Source organism: Rhamphochromis longiceps, linkage group LG15, assembly GCF_057381845.1.
Source record: "Rhamphochromis longiceps isolate RC_006_pf linkage group LG15, R_longiceps_female_GT1.1, whole genome shotgun sequence".
NCBI classification, from domain to species: Eukaryota; Metazoa; Chordata; class Actinopteri; order Cichliformes; family Cichlidae; genus Rhamphochromis; species Rhamphochromis longiceps.
This window is the reverse complement of record NC_140571.1, coordinates 7,155,295-7,170,243: the sequence shown is the minus strand read 5'-3', so window position 1 is coordinate 7,170,243 and position 14,949 is coordinate 7,155,295. Positions and strand designations below refer to the sequence as shown.

The 14,949-nt window shown below is 39.3% G+C and overlaps 3 protein-coding genes across 3 annotated transcripts; 1 reads left to right on the top strand and 2 right to left on the bottom strand.

The window, feature by feature from the left end:
* Positions 1 to 3,247: 3,247 nt before the first annotated feature.
* Positions 3,248 to 6,783, bottom strand: LOC146651931 (E3 ubiquitin-protein ligase rnf146-like). The gene is made up of 2 exons (XM_085382884.1): positions 6,578 to 6,783; positions 3,248 to 6,001 (listed from the first exon to the last, which is right to left on the bottom strand). The coding sequence occupies exon 2, from the start codon at positions 5,998 to 6,000 to the stop codon at positions 4,942 to 4,944; it is 1,059 nt and encodes a 352-aa protein (XP_085239010.1). The 5' UTR covers position 6,001; positions 6,578 to 6,783; the 3' UTR covers positions 3,248 to 4,941.
* Positions 6,784 to 9,566: 2,783 nt separating this feature from the next.
* On the bottom strand, positions 9,567 to 10,793 carry cenpw (centromere protein W). Its single transcript, XM_085382104.1, has 3 exons — positions 10,610 to 10,793; positions 10,416 to 10,529; positions 9,567 to 9,771 (listed from the first exon to the last, which is right to left on the bottom strand). The coding sequence occupies exons 1-3, from the start codon at positions 10,694 to 10,696 to the stop codon at positions 9,745 to 9,747; spliced, it is 228 nt and encodes a 75-aa protein (XP_085238230.1). The 5' UTR covers positions 10,697 to 10,793; the 3' UTR covers positions 9,567 to 9,744.
* A 793-nt stretch (positions 10,794 to 11,586) lies between these two features.
* hddc2 (HD domain containing 2) lies at positions 11,587 to 14,723 on the top strand. Its single transcript, XM_085383184.1, has 6 exons — positions 11,587 to 11,721; positions 12,096 to 12,217; positions 12,474 to 12,576; positions 12,648 to 12,716; positions 12,793 to 12,931; positions 13,006 to 14,723. The coding sequence occupies exons 1-6, from the start codon at positions 11,644 to 11,646 to the stop codon at positions 13,161 to 13,163; spliced, it is 669 nt and encodes a 222-aa protein (XP_085239310.1). The 5' UTR covers positions 11,587 to 11,643; the 3' UTR covers positions 13,164 to 14,723.
* Positions 14,724 to 14,949: the final 226 nt, after the last annotated feature.

Genomic DNA, 14,949 nt, shown 5'->3' with positions numbered 1-14,949 from the left:
CAATCCACCATGTTCAACAAAATAAGGTTAGAAACAATCCCCACAATAACAATGCTCCACTTTGGGCCTCAGGGTGGCGAGAGTGATGAGACTATTTGTGGATGTATTGGAGACAGGGTATGTATTTTATGTAGTGTGAAAAGTTAGGCTACAGAAGGCATTTGACCAGTATATGAGGTTCACGTGAGATCGTTAGAGGGCAGCTACGTGTCTGAAAACATATAGCAGGCTTGTCTCCCGTCTGTCTGCCTGCACTCAGCAATAGCCATATCATATAGTGCATGCCCAGACCAGAAGTAGCCATGACCTCTCATCATAGATGCAATGAGACTCACAGTCAGGTTTTAAAAAAAATAAATTCAGAAAGACATCTTTGTTTCTATGTCAACATCATGTCTGCTCTTCTTCATTTGTCCTTCATGCTATTTTCACGCTAATGTCACATCTCATCTTCCGCCCCAGCAGATGTTCCATCTAAACACAGTCTCTGTTTCTGTGTAAAAGCAAAAGAGCACAATGTAATATCCACGTTATTATTCATGTGCATCACATTAGTTGTTCAGTGATTATATTTATGATGTTTTGACTGTTGCACAACAACATATACAAAAATATATCAGTCAGAAAAGAATACACTGCTACAGTGGTGAGGTAATGCAAGTTTTTTTTAAGTACTTGACAGAGTTTAGCCTTCATGTGTAAATGAATGGAACACACACAAGACAAGTATCAGCTGTGTTCAGGTATAGATCTCCAAAAAATTGAAAGCTACTGAAATCAATATTTTCATAGAAACAATAGATCAAATTGCATGTAATGTAAATGCAACTGGTTGTGGTGACAAGCACCCATAGATATACTCCTGAGCTTGCGGAGCCTCTCGGTTCCAAGCAGGCGTTGTGTTTCAGTTATGTGGAAAACTGATTTACTGTATTGGTTTGGTTGTCGGCTACAGCTGGAAGGTATTTTTAGAGAACAAGAAAATCATAAAACTCACCATAAACTACCTTCTCAGCAACACGTGATACTTTGGTGAATACTATTTTTTGCAATACACATAAAAGGGAAAAGAAAAGGAAATATACTGACCTCAGAAGGTGGTAAGGCCCAGTCTACCCATCAATCTGTCAATGTTACGCAGTATTTAAAGCTTTAATTTTGGGGGGTACATCTCTTGGCACCACAGGATTCAGGCACACTTTCTTGATATGCACTCAACTGTAGTGTTGTAGTGAGGCTCACTGCTATATTGATAACTGCACTGTTGCACTCAGGTCATTTCTTTCAGAAACTCTTTAGCTGGATCCCTGCACATTTTGCTGAACTGCACCTCCACAGCTTGAAGATTATTGGTGATGCAACTCCTGGCAAAAATTTGCAGTCACCACAATTGGAGGATGTTCAGTCAAGATAGCGATATTAAAAATTAGTACTTTAGCTCAGGTTGAGCGGTTTGTAGGAATGTTAGAGAGGCATCCTGAGATGGTTTGGACAGTGGATATACTGGGCAAAGGATGATGAAAAGATTCATGGATGCAGTGAAGGAGGACACGCAGAAGGTCGGTGTGACAGAATAGGAAGCTAGGAATGGGGTGACATGGAGGTAGATGATATGTGAACAACTATTATATATAATTATTTTAATTAATGGAATATTTCTGTCCAGATCCAAAGTTAAACCATTATCAACAAAACCAGAAAAACATCAAAGCCTGACATCCCTGGTTGACGTATGGGCTTTACTAATAAAAGCAATTTTCTCAATCAAACCGAGTCCAACTTTCTCAAAGAGCAGTTGATGGATAAACTTGGAGCCAGAATGGATGTTTTTGGGGTTTTTTAATCAGATTAAAATCTTCAGCCAATACGAATTTATGATTAACTTCTGAACATTCACAGGCCATGCTTCATTTTCATTGTTTTCTGGTTTTCATTTGATCACATTTCTTACAGTTCTGTCAAAACGCCAATGTTTCATGAAGTCAGAATGTCCAGCATTTGAATACAAAAATGTTTTTGTCATATTGGCTTTGTTTATTTCATAAAGTCAAACAGCTAAATGAACATCCTCTAAGTGTGGCGATTCCATATTTTTCTTGTATTTCTTTAGTGCTAAGCATTGCCAGAAACAGAATGGAGCCTGCCAACACATATGAATGGCAAGTCATTTGTATTCCAATCAGGGTATCCTCTATCTGGCTTATTTGCCATAAAGGCCCGTATGATGGTGGTTATCTATGAGCAGGTTTTCCTGTCTCTGCAGAGGACTCCTGAAGCCCTTTTAGAGTGACAGCTAGTTCTTGCTCACCTCCTGAAACAAAACACACCTTACATAGTCACTTATCATGGTCAGAAGTTTGTTTTGTTTAACTGTTAACATGACTAAAAACTACAAACTGAGTGTTAAGTTTTTACCCATTTACAACTCGATAAAGTATACAAAATTGTGTTTGAATGCTTTCTAAAACTGCTGAAAGAATGAAGATGTTCTTTTTTTCAAAAACAAAACAAAATTGCATTCACTTATTTTCCAGGCTGCAGATGAAAATTATTTTACCCAGGAACAGAAACACGACATCTGGCCACCATCGCCACTGACTAAAGAGTGCACACAGCTTTGTGAAAGCTCTGAAAAGACACAGACAAAGTCTGGCCCACAGAGCCATGTTTCTAATTCAAGTCACAGTCCAACTGCACGCATCAAGCCTGCAGTTTTCTTCACTTGGCAAATGCTGCAGCTCAGCGGCTTTGGTGGGGTTTCAGAGCATCATAAATAAATCCAAAGGGCAGAAGGGTCCGGAGCCCAGTGTTTAAGTCACAGCCTTTAGTGATGCATACAGACTAATGCGTCAAACCAAAGCAAATGTGAGCAAGACTTTGATGGAGATACAGTGGGAGTGCAGTGGTGTTAACTGTTAGTCTGTTTGTACCTTTTAAAGGCTGTGAATAAGTTGATGTTTTGGATTGGATCAGCTCCATTTTACTGAAAAATGTGCAGAGAACCCAGAATTTATACAAATAAATTTACATGTTGCTCATGGATTATAGAAAAGGCAGTAATGATTTTAAACACACAAACTGAATATTTCTGTCCACTTAAGATTCGTAATCATTTAAGAACAAATAAATGTTAAATAAAAACTCAAGTATTCACTTTGACACAAACTGCAGCTGAATTCAGCAACTTTCCAGTACAATGTATGCTTGAGTTAGTAATTCCAATGTTAAAAATGTTATTATTCACAATAGGCACAAAAATACTCTTAGTTGCATCACGGGCAAGGTTTCAACCACCCAGTCTGTATGGAGCTGCTTAAGGGTTTCAGAAATCTGAGCAACACCTCCATCTTGTGGACTCTTGAAACATTAAATCCAGGACACTCCTTGCAAGCAAGTCCATGGATCAGAGCTTCCAGTCATCCCACAATCCTCTAATGCACTGAATTACATATTCATCCATCATAAATGAAAATCAACACACCCCATTATGTGACTTTAAATCACAGATAAACAATTTTAATAACTTGACAAAAACACCACAAGGGAAACATTCAGACTTCAGTAAGACAGGTACAGCAAAAACTTAAAAGCTGAAGCAAGAACATGGGGAGGGAAGGGGTCGTGAGGGTGACAGAGCTTGTGAGGACAGTGTGAGCTCATTCAAGTACACGTCAATGCCAAAGCTTTGATAGTAGCCCTGTGACAAGAAATAGAAATCCAAATGTGTCTCTCTACATATATAACCCAACACTTTCCAGTGGTTCTGCCAATAGCTTTTCAACACCCAACAGTGCTCACAACAAAAGAAAAAACACATCATTATTAAATAAGACTATCACACCAAACCAGGGGGGGAAATGGCCTCCCTCCTCTAATACACACACGCGCGCACGCGCACACACACACAATCTCAAATTTAAATAGCTAATAATTAGATCCTGATTAAGCTTTAAAAATAAAAAAAACCTAATCATCACAGCAAGGAAGCAGTTTCAATCCTCTGTAACTTTTGCTACATTTTAGGCTTGATTTTTAAACCATCACTCTAAAAATGGAGAAAAGAGGAAAAAACATTTAGATATACATAAATCAGCCACATTAACAATGAGCTCATAAAATTGGTAAATAGAGAATCACTGAATTTCAAAAGGGCTGTATTACACTGTCACATCTTATGATAAGGCAGTGAGCTTATGGTAGTTTATAGACTGGATAGCTTTCTAAAGCACGTCACTTTTTTGTTTTAGGAACAAGCCTGCTGTTGCATAACCACTGAGCCATGAACTGCAAACTGTTTACGACTATAACAACGACCTTAAAAAAAAATTATATTCCTTTCTAAGGTTTTAGTTGTTTCTGCTCATGAGAGAGTACAACAAAGGTAACATGAAACATCAACCTATATCAGAGGTGTTATGATGATGTTAGCTATTACATTATCCCACACGTAGCAATTTCATATAATGTCTATGTAAAAATGTTAATTTGCTTCAGGTGACATGAACTGGGGAAAGTATGCAAGTCTGCAAGCTAAATTACTTGCATTACAACTTCAGTGGAAATTTTGCTAAGAGTCATAAAATGGATTCTCTAAACTCTCTCAAAACTGGAGGACCTGATTCCAGCTACTGCCTGTAATCCTTCTTCTCGCTTTTACTACTCTCTATATTTTCATGAATTTGGTCTGAACACAGCTCAACAGACACAGGGCCACCGACAGAATGAAGTTTACATTAAAGTGGAGGGAGAATTTTAATTATTCCAACAATAATTTCAGGATAATGTTTGGCACATCAGTCAACAGGTTAATCACCCAGTGACACAGGCAACAACACATTCAAAAGGTATTGCTCTATCCATGGGATCTTTTAAAGATGCATACTGGTTTTTAAACTTTTTTGCTGAACTGATGAGAGTTTGAGAACTTTTCAAATGTTCCAGTCACACTTCTGTCACAGTGCACTGCCCATCAGGACTACGTGAACGGAGACTGAGTGTAGCACTAGAAGGCCTGCCCCTTGGAGGGACTCTGGTTGGCTGGATCTCTCTTAGCGGCCTCTGCCTATGTCTTCTTCGTGCCACTGATTCTTCTCGATCTCTCTCGCACTTCTTCTCGTCCTCACTCTCACTGTTGCCAGATGCAGATTCATACATCTGAAGCTTGTCATCTCCTTCCACCTCTTCACCCTCAGGCTGGCTGATTAGAAGCTGAGAAAAAGATGCCTCCAGGGTCGAAGGTGACAGAGGACTGGTGAGATGATGACGCCCCAGGAGTGTTTGAGGTCTAACAGGGGGACAAGACACAATAACCGGAAAGGAAGACTGCGATTGGCCAGCAGAGTCCGATCCATGAGCTGAGCTGACACGCTCTGTTGCTGCCGGAGCAATGACAGGTAAAGCAGGAACAGGGGTAGGTTCAGGGTCTAACCTTAATCCCGCCACCCCCTTTTTAGGAATATCTAGAATGTCCCTCTTTATCTTGCGCCTGCGACCATGCTCATTTCTGCGGTACTGGACCATGTTTTCCAGATCAGCCACATAAAGAAACCCCGCAATCAGCATCTCTGTGCTCTTTCTGCCCTTGGCGAAGGCCTCCTCTAGCTCTCGGCTTGTCCTCTCATCGTACTGCCACCAACCGTTGCGTCCTTCATAGTACCATGCATAGTCTCCGCAGGATTCACCTCCTACTCCCCCGCTTCGGCTCAACCCAGAAGCCGCTGCCTTCAGTTCTTCAGGTGACAGGAGAACAGGCCGCTCCAGGAAGTCCTCAGGGATTTCCTGTCGGCAGAGAGCACAGCGCTTGCTATGCCAGGAGGCACCTTTCACGCACAGGAAGCAGAAGACATGGCAGCACGGGAGGCGTACAGGATGGACGCAGCTCTGCAGGCAGATGGCACACTCCGGGGTAGTGCTGGTGGAGGCAGCATCCCCCACTTCCTCAATGAGCTTGGAAGGTCGCAGGGCGTTTGCTGAGAGGTCCACTTCTCCACAGCCTGCCATGCTGCAGGGAGAGAGTCACAGCACAGCAAATGGGACATGCATGCTACAAGCTAAACAGATTTAGTGACTCACTGACAAAAACATGGGAATGCAGCCCAAGTTAGCATACACTGCACTGCTCTGCTGACACTTCTGGGAACGCCCTCGTTCGCATATAGCACAAAACTGTTTTCAGGGCAAATATCCCCCTTTGAACATTACTTCCCAAATAACTGTAGCTTTGAAAGCCTAAATATTACAAACAACAGACAGGCCAGCATACTTCTCGTGACTTTATCGGTCTGCAAATAGAACAACAAAGGCCTCTCTGTTTGGCAGAGCTAATGTAGCCACCCAGCTAGGCTACTGTTGTGCTAACGTTAGCTTTTCAGCCCCAAGTTGTATAAACAGATATTAAACTACTTGTCATAATGTTAAACTCTGGCATTGCTTTTGTGGCTGTAACCAATCTACAGTCGAATAAGTTAAATCATTCATTCAGCCAAAGATGGCCTGCTAGCTCCAGCAGTGCATGTAGCTAGCCTGCTAGCTGTCAGTGTGTCTCCGGGCTGCTAAAGTGGCCTATAAATACACTCACCTGAACTCGGGATACCTCGAGAAGCGTCCTCAGCTGAAGGCCAGGTTGAGATATTTCCACAGCTGCATTTATATTTGGTTATGAAGTTATGTATGACAGGAAACGACTGTGTTGCTACGTTAGTTGAGCTCTGTGCCCTGCCCAGCTAACTTCAGTACTGCTGGATGTGCTGCAAACACTTTCCAGCGGTGATACATATGTTGTGTAGATCTGGTGTGTGTGGCTGCACAAAGTAGGTAAAAAAGGAGTGTATTTCACAGTAAAAGGAGGGCTTCATTAAACCTGTTATGGTTTAGTATGTTGTACACCATAAAAAAGAACTAACTTTATTTAATTTTTTAAAATAACTGCGATTTACTTAAGAAAAACAAATAATAAACCGTAAAAAAAACAAACATTTGTCCTACTCAGGTATAATATTTTCACTTTTAATTAGACATTGTAGTTACTGTGTGTTGTGCTTGGCGCAACCCTGTTACCAGAACTCTAAAAAACTGAACCCAGAGTTAAAAAACTATTGTTTGATAAATTCTTACTCATCAAGTTAAAGATATACATGGTCATACTGAATACTCATTCCCTATGGTGTTAACACCCAGCTCAAACACATTTTTAAAGAAATAATCAAAAAAGTAATTTGCATATATGCCTTTAAATTTGCATAATATTTGCTACAGCTTTTGTCTTAAAAATGTCTTTATTTAGGTTTACCAGGCAAAGAAAAAAAATCACACTAATGAAGCCTCAAAAAGTCATGTCTCAAATATAATGCACTTGGCATCAAGGGGTTAAAATATGTTGAAAAAAAAGTTACAAATAAATATGTTTAGAAAAAGGTTTAACATGGTTCACATTTTGTCTGAGGTCAAATGTCATTTATACAACAAGTGCATGTTTTAATATTTTGTGCAGGGATTAGTTTCACATTTATCAGTGGCACAGAAAATGTCCTGCAGCAGTAGAATGGCAGTGATTCTATAACATTTTCATGCAGTTGCTACATCTGGTGATTATATTTGCTATATTATTTAGCAAATACAATCAAATTATCTGAACTTTATTATCTGTGTTAACAGTTCAGTAGGAAAGCGGTGAAATTTTTGCACAGGAATGAGAGATAGACACACAGGATGACAAAATTACAAACTGTAAATATAAACCAATCAGCAGCAACATTAGGATTAAAACCACTGGCATAATAGAAGATCCTTAGGGTCATGTTTGAGTCTCTTTTGTTGTCAGGGAGATCCATGGCGGGTGGGAGTTGGTGTTGGTTTTGTGGCTTATCTCAGTGCATGGAGAACCTTGAAGTGTTTAAGGAATCCACAGCACTGGTGCATCTTTTTGTATGCATTAAACATTTTGCATTTCTCAGCCATTTTGAGCTTCTAACAAGCACAAACACAAAGTTTTCATCATTAAATGTGAAAGTATAATTTGCCCCATACTTGCCCCAGGCTCTTGTGTTGATTTTAGTCCCCAAAAGAGTAGTGTTCGAGTGAGGCATAAACTGAAGCACAGATGAACCTTGGAAATTAATAGCTAACATACAAGCATGTCCAGATGAAGATGTACACAAGCACTTTAATAAAGTTAGTCATATCCATCAACTTCAGTCATAACTGTCGGGCTGTATAGAAAAATCTGGCTTCTTTTAGATGAAAGAGTTTCTACTTGTTTTTAAATTAGAAGACATTAGTGCATAAATTCAACAACGGATGCTAAAGATGGAGCTGCAAGGCAGGAGGGGAAAATGTGCACACCTCATGTGCACATCTATGCAGAACATTTAAAAAGGAAATACATTGATGAACTTTCATGGTGCTATCACTTACTTTGTTTTTCTCTACCCTTTCCAGCTTTTGTTTGTTTGTTTATTTACTGTGTGTTATTTATGCTTTAAGGGCTGATTTATAGAACATTTCTATCCCAAAATTGTGGAAAAGTGATTAATTTCTTATGGTATCTTGTAATTGTTTGTTTACTTGCTTGCTTGCTTCTTTATTGGAAATGTATGCACATTTGTGCGTTTTTACACATAAGATACCTCATTTGTAGAGGTAAAAAGAATAGTTAAAATTAAAAGAAAAACAGAAAAACTGTAATATAAAAACAAACAAACAAACCAAACAGATTTTTTTTTGTGACAGGTGAACACACCTATCAGGACATACTTTTCTACATACATTTACAAATGTATGTATAAATATATATCTCCATATCTAGGGTAATATAACAAAGATAATAAAACATGATAAATTAACATGTCTTTTGCCTCATACATGAACAAAGTTGGTTATAATTAAGTTTATGTAAATGAGGCAAAATAAGTAGCCCCATATTTGGAGTATAAATCAGCCCATTCCAACTCATTTTTTCAATTCCCACCCCTGACTCTTGGTTGTTGGGTGTTATGTAGATGACTTTGAACCCCCTCCCCCGCTACATCTGCTGTCAGGGTGCCGGTTGAGCAAACATGACACTCTTTTCATTAGTAACTTAGCAGATACTGTAAAAGAACAATCAGGCACTTTTACGACTTCAACCTTTTGGCTCACTATGAGGAACCCTGTAGTGACGTGGAACCAGTAGGATATCACTTCATCACACTAACACATGTAGTGTGAAGAAGTGAGGAATTTGAAGAATCATGGGATATAATGGGAGAACAAAACAGATTCGAGAGAGCTCATCTGCACACATACAGCTTTTTAAAACCTTATTTTGGGATCAAGTCAGCAAACTTAATCAGGTCTTATCAGGACTGACTGGTGATTATGTATATGCAGGTTTGATGAATCACTGGCCACTGAAATTTAACTACATTTAGGTAGGGAGTGATTTAATTTGGCTTCCAAATGAATGCCCAAATAACTGCCTGCAGGCATTTCAATGTGGACTTTCTAAAAGAATTTGATCCCAAATGTTTTCAGATAAGAATAACAATTATTTTCTATATTTTAAGTTGTCATACATAAATTAGGCAGTGTAAAATTCATGAATGTTTAATACAGAACAATGAAAGGACAGTGTTTACTTGCACGGAAATACAATTTAAAAAAAAAACTCAAAAAAGGAATTTCAGATCAAAACAAGACATTAAAAATATGAAAGAATATTGCCACTGCCTTCCAAAATAATCTTTATAATGCTCTTCACCGTCTTCATCATCCTCTCGCCTTTTTCAATACTTTCTGTAAAGAAAGAACGGAAATATTTTAGAGTGAGCTCAATTTGACACAACACTGAAATTTCTAACTTCTGTACAGTACGTTTAAAATATCTTTAATAATATGAAGAAGAAGTGCCAGCATACTGAGGGAATAAAATTATGTCTGTTTTATGTAGTTTCAATTACAATGATTAAAAGAAAAACTTCGTAATGTAACAAGATGATAGCTGTTATTATTTTACAGTAGCAGAAACTACCTAGCGTGGAGCAATTCTTTAAAAGTCTTTGAAATGTTAACATGTGATTTGATTGTGTGTGCAGAGAAATAATGTTTGTTTGTTTATTTTAATATTAAATAATGTGTATTTTCTGCTGTAAGGGCTGATTTATGTATATAAGTTATTCAATCAAGACCCCTCCAATAAGGGAAAAAAACGTAGTTTACTCTTTTACATTTAGTGCTTTACAGTTATATACAGTGATGGAAATATTGAAAATAATTCAATCTCTAATTTTAAGGTTGTTTAGTTAAACGGAGAGACAGAACCAAACGATTAATCGGGAATCAATAGATTAACTAATGATTTACTAATGAATAGTAAATCTCTAATCACTGGTTGGTTACATGATTGTGTTGTTAATGCAGTTATGTGAACATAAACCGACCTTGGAGACTGCCCTGACGTGCTGAGCTCTGATCGTCGCAGATTTCTCCTCAAACGCTTTGGCCTTCGCCTCTTCAGCCAGGCTGTTCAGGAACAGCAGTGTCAGCAGTTCGATCTGAGCACACAGGAGCAAAAACCAGCTGTTATTTAGCGTCGCTCATCTACCGGTCAGCTGCGGACAAAGCGATAGCCTACCATCGCCTCTGACGCCGGCCTCACGTTTATGTTGCCCTTCGCCTTCGTTTTAATTGTACTTTTCAGTCTGGGCGCTTTGTTCAACATGTCGATGAAGTTTCTCTGTGAAACAAGAAAGGAACACCCCACGAAAAACGTTTGTTTACGTTTTCTAATCTCCCGCTTTGTTGACTTCCGGTGTAGATTCTTCTTCGTGGTCTTATAAGCCGTTTGCCTCCTTGCTTGTTTCATCCGCGCCATCTAGAGTTTTGTACTCATTACTGCGCAAAGCAGTAAATGCTTTCTCACCTTGTATTAACATACCAAAACATAAATAAATAAATAAATAAATAAATAAATAAATAAATAAATAAATAAATAAATAAATAAATAAATAAATAAAAATGCAGAAGATTTAAGGCAAACATGACAAAATATTAGGGTTGAAACTTAGATAAAAGTAAAAGTAACATGCACATGCAGGAAATCTTATAATTTGATGTTCACCTGTCACAATTTTTTTACCTCTACAAATTAGGTATCTTCTGTGTAAAAGCGCACAAATGTGGATACATTCTGAATAAAGAATCGATCAAGCAAGCAAGCAAACAAACAATTAAAAGATATCATAAGAAATGAATCACTTTTCCACCAATTTTGGGATACAAATCAGCCCTTACAGCATAAGTAGCACATTATTTAACAGTAAATAAACAAACAAACAAAAGATGGAAAGGGTAAAGAAAAACAAACTAAGTGATAGCACTTTGAAGGTTCATCAATGTATTTCCTTTTTTAAAATGTTCTGCATAGATGTGCAGATGACATTATATAATATCCATAAATCTGCATAAACTCCTAAAACACAAACTGCAGGATTTTAAAGACCTGAATGTGTATTTTGAGGACAGGAGGAGAGGCAGTGCTTCCTGAATAAACAGATACAAGTGTGTCCTTCGACTCGGTATCTTTACGTTGTGTATGCTGCCATCCAGCGGCTGCTTTGCGCTATTACATCAGCAAACTCAGTCTTTCTGTATCCGGGTCGGCGGATCATGATGGCGGCTACCGCGGACAAAACAGCCGGCATGAGTAAAATGCTGCAGTTTATGAAACTTATCGGACAATTGAAAGTGAGTTATTATAGAAAGAGAACCAAGACACCTCTATGTTGTTATTGTAGATGTGTACATGTGATATGTTCCTGCAGCTTCGTGTGTTTTTTGCCACCAAACCTTTAGTGTACAGTATTTCCCCACAACGGAAAGCCAGAAAAATCTATCACCAGAAGCCAGAGATATATTATCTTTTAGGTCTGCTTACCCGCTTTACCTGCAAAAACAAACAAACAAAAAACTTAAAACTATTCCTACTTGCACTCACGACGAGTTATCAAACACAGTGAAGTCAGTATCTGCACACAGAGTGTCCCCCAAAAAACCCCTGATGAACCAGTTATGAGACAGATATCTGCATGTGTGTCACTGATGGCTGATATTACTCGCAGAGGGTGCCGCGGACCGGCTGGGTGTACAGGAATGTGAAGAAGCCGGAGAGTGTGTCCGACCACATGTACCGCATGGCCATGATGTCTCTGACCATCACTGACCCCACAGTGGACAGGGACAGGTGGGTCCCATACACCTGAAAATCAGTTTTTACACCATTATCTAAAAGGAAAGCTGAAAAACATATAAATGTTCCTCTTTTTATGTGCTCTGGGTCTCTTCCTGTTAAAAGGGACTTCTTCCTTTCCGACATGGCGACGGCTGTCGCCATGTACTTGCTCATAGGAGATCACAAGGAATTGCTCTTTCATATTGCAAGGTTTTTAGCTTGCAGTATAAAGGACCTTGACTGTTGTTGTGAACTCTTGTGTCTCCAGGTGCATAAAGCTGGCTCTGGTTCACGACATGGCAGAGTGCATTGTGGGAGACATCGCGCCATCAGATAACATCAGCAAAGCAGAGAAACACAGGAGAGAAGAGGCAAGCGACTTCATCATAAAGGAGGCAAATACTAAACTTGGCTGTAGTTGTAACTTCTCCTTGCCTTTCAGGAAGCGATGAAGCAACTAACGAGTCTTCTTCCGGAGGCTCTCAGACAGGAAATCTACACACTGTGGGAAGTACGTCTCTGCAAACATGGCATTTGTTGCTTCCTGGCCATGTGCTTTATAATCGGGATGCTTTGTCCTTGTGCAGGAATATGAAACTCAGAGCAGCGCAGAGGCCCGGCTGGTGAAACAGTTTGACCAGCTGGAGATGATCCTGCAGGCGCACGAGTATGAGGAGCTGGAGGGAACACCAGGAAGACTGCAGGAGTTCTTTGACTCCACAGCCGGTACGTCTCCAGCACGTCTATCGTAGCATTTACCCATTTTTCTACTCGCTCTGATCTTGCTGGGCTGTCTTTAGGTCGTTTCCACCACCCGGACGTTCTCCAGTTGGTCAGCTCTATGAACAAAGAGCGAGAAAGTCACATGACCAACACAGATGGCAGAAAGACGTCTGAGCCATCGCAGGCTGCTGATTCGGTGCCTGAAAAAGACCACACAACGTCACACGCTTCCTGACTGTAACACGCACACAGTGAACAGGACTTCTCAGGTAGACAGAGATGCTGGATTCAGACAAACAGTCTGTACAGGGACGCACAAGCTGTAATATTGTTTTTGTTTTTTTTGTCTAAATCACACCAGTTCATTGTTTTAGTCATTGTTTTATATGTTTTCAGTTTACACACATTATTGCGTATTTTAAACCAAGACAAAGTTAAAGCAAAGACTGAAGATTTGAAGTAGCAAATGACTTTTAAGGAACCGCTACGTTTACATATTATCTAGTAACGCCATTTCTTGATCTTGTATTTGTGACAGCTTGTGTTTTTCAGTTATTTGATATACATGTACATCTTTAGTGTTTGATACTTGAATGTGAATCAGGTATGAATCTAAAAAAGATGCGCTCACACTTGGCTCCTGAAAGTAAACTTAGAGGCTTCAAAACCCAAGTTTGGCATCACATTTATAACTGTGGCGAGGGCTCTCATCTTAACTAATTTGGTGCTTTAAACTTTTCACCTGTGCTGGTGTGATTAGATCTGTGATTGGCTGAACAAATAAGGTGGTGGAGTAGGTCTGATATCAGTTATTGTCAAAGATTCCTTCAGACTGATCTCAGTCGTTCTGCATTTTTAAATTAGACAGAAATTATCTGCAAACCTTCCACAGTCTCTGAGACGGACTGGCGGATGCGACTGTTTGCAGACAGCTTGCCTCCTAAAAGCTGACGTGTGCAATCATCGTGCAATCAAGCAGTTGCGTGTATGCAACACCTTCAAGCTTTGAGCAAGCATTTAATCACCTCAAGCTGCAGCTGGTTTAAGAAAATGAAAAAATCAATACCAGACACTGATTTCTTTATAGATGGAAGGAGGTTGTGGTCTTATTTTTATTCATGACTGAGCTCTTGGCTTGCTCTGAATTAGAAGGTAGCTTTGTCGAGCTAAGTGTGTCCAGTGATTTTCTTTTGAGCTGATTTAATATCAGTTTGCTCACCAAACGTTGTCTCGTTACGATTGTGCACAACAACACATGAATTGAGCTGTGGTTTGGGTAAGGCCTTGAAGGGGACTGGCGGCGGCTCCCGGGCCTGGCAGATCCTGGCAGATCCTGGCAGAAGTGAAAGAATTGAAAAATGGCAGGTAGGATGGGGCATGAAAACAGCTTGCAGAACTGGGTGATCATATATAGATAAGAACAGGAAGTGGCGTGTTTAGAGACGTGGTCCTGGTTCTGAAATTCAGATACTTTAATGCAACAGTGTCGCTGCACCATTACATTGTAGTCCATAAATGATAGGTGTGTTTTAGAAACAATGCTGCAGATAAACGATTATTTTAGTATTCTGCAGGTATTAATGTTTGTTCTGTTTTCCTCATGCTTTTCCAGAGTGCTGTTGAAACTATAGAGTGACATCAGGTTTGGTTCAAACAATCTTTATTATACATACTAAAGTCATAAAAACAGTTATTGATCATTCACATACAGTGTTATTGTACATGATGGTCACAGTTATGTCTTTGTGTTTATGCTGTAAAGACATTTATTACATAAAAGGTTTATTGAAATCAATTTTCCAAAGACAGAACAGAACGAGTTATTTTTAGTGAGTCTGTTTCTGTTTATGGATTTTATTGAATGTATTTCAAGGGCCAAGCATCTTCTCATGGGAGAGGACCAAAAACAAAAGTTTAACACATGGAAGAGAAAGTAAAAACTACAAAACACAAACGATTATTTACTGCAAATAATACAAAGACAAAGTAATGAGTTTGCCACACAGAGCAGATTTGAATAG

Excerpts from the sequence above, each read along its gene's own strand:
- hddc2 (XM_085383184.1), top strand. The coding sequence starts at position 11,644 with ATGATGGCGGCTACCGCGGACAAAACAGCCGGCATGAGTAAAATGCTG. Across the intron at positions 11,722-12,095 it reads AACTTATCGGACAATTGAAA|AGGGTGCCGCGGACCGGCTG; the intron begins GTGAGTTATTAT and ends TATTACTCGCAG. Across the intron at positions 12,218-12,473 it reads CCCACAGTGGACAGGGACAG|GTGCATAAAGCTGGCTCTGG; the intron begins GTGGGTCCCATA and ends TTGTGTCTCCAG.
- LOC146651931 (XM_085382884.1), bottom strand. The coding sequence starts at position 6,000 with ATGGCAGGCTGTGGAGAAGTGGACCTCTCAGCAAACGCCCTGCGACCT.
- cenpw (XM_085382104.1), bottom strand. The coding sequence starts at position 10,696 with ATGTTGAACAAAGCGCCCAGACTGAAAAGTACAATTAAAACGAAGGCG. Across the intron at positions 10,530-10,609 it reads GGCCGGCGTCAGAGGCGATG|ATCGAACTGCTGACACTGCT; the intron begins GTAGGCTATCGC and ends CTGTGTGCTCAG. Across the intron at positions 9,772-10,415 it reads ACGTCAGGGCAGTCTCCAAG|AAAGTATTGAAAAAGGCGAG; the intron begins GTCGGTTTATGT and ends CTTTCTTTACAG.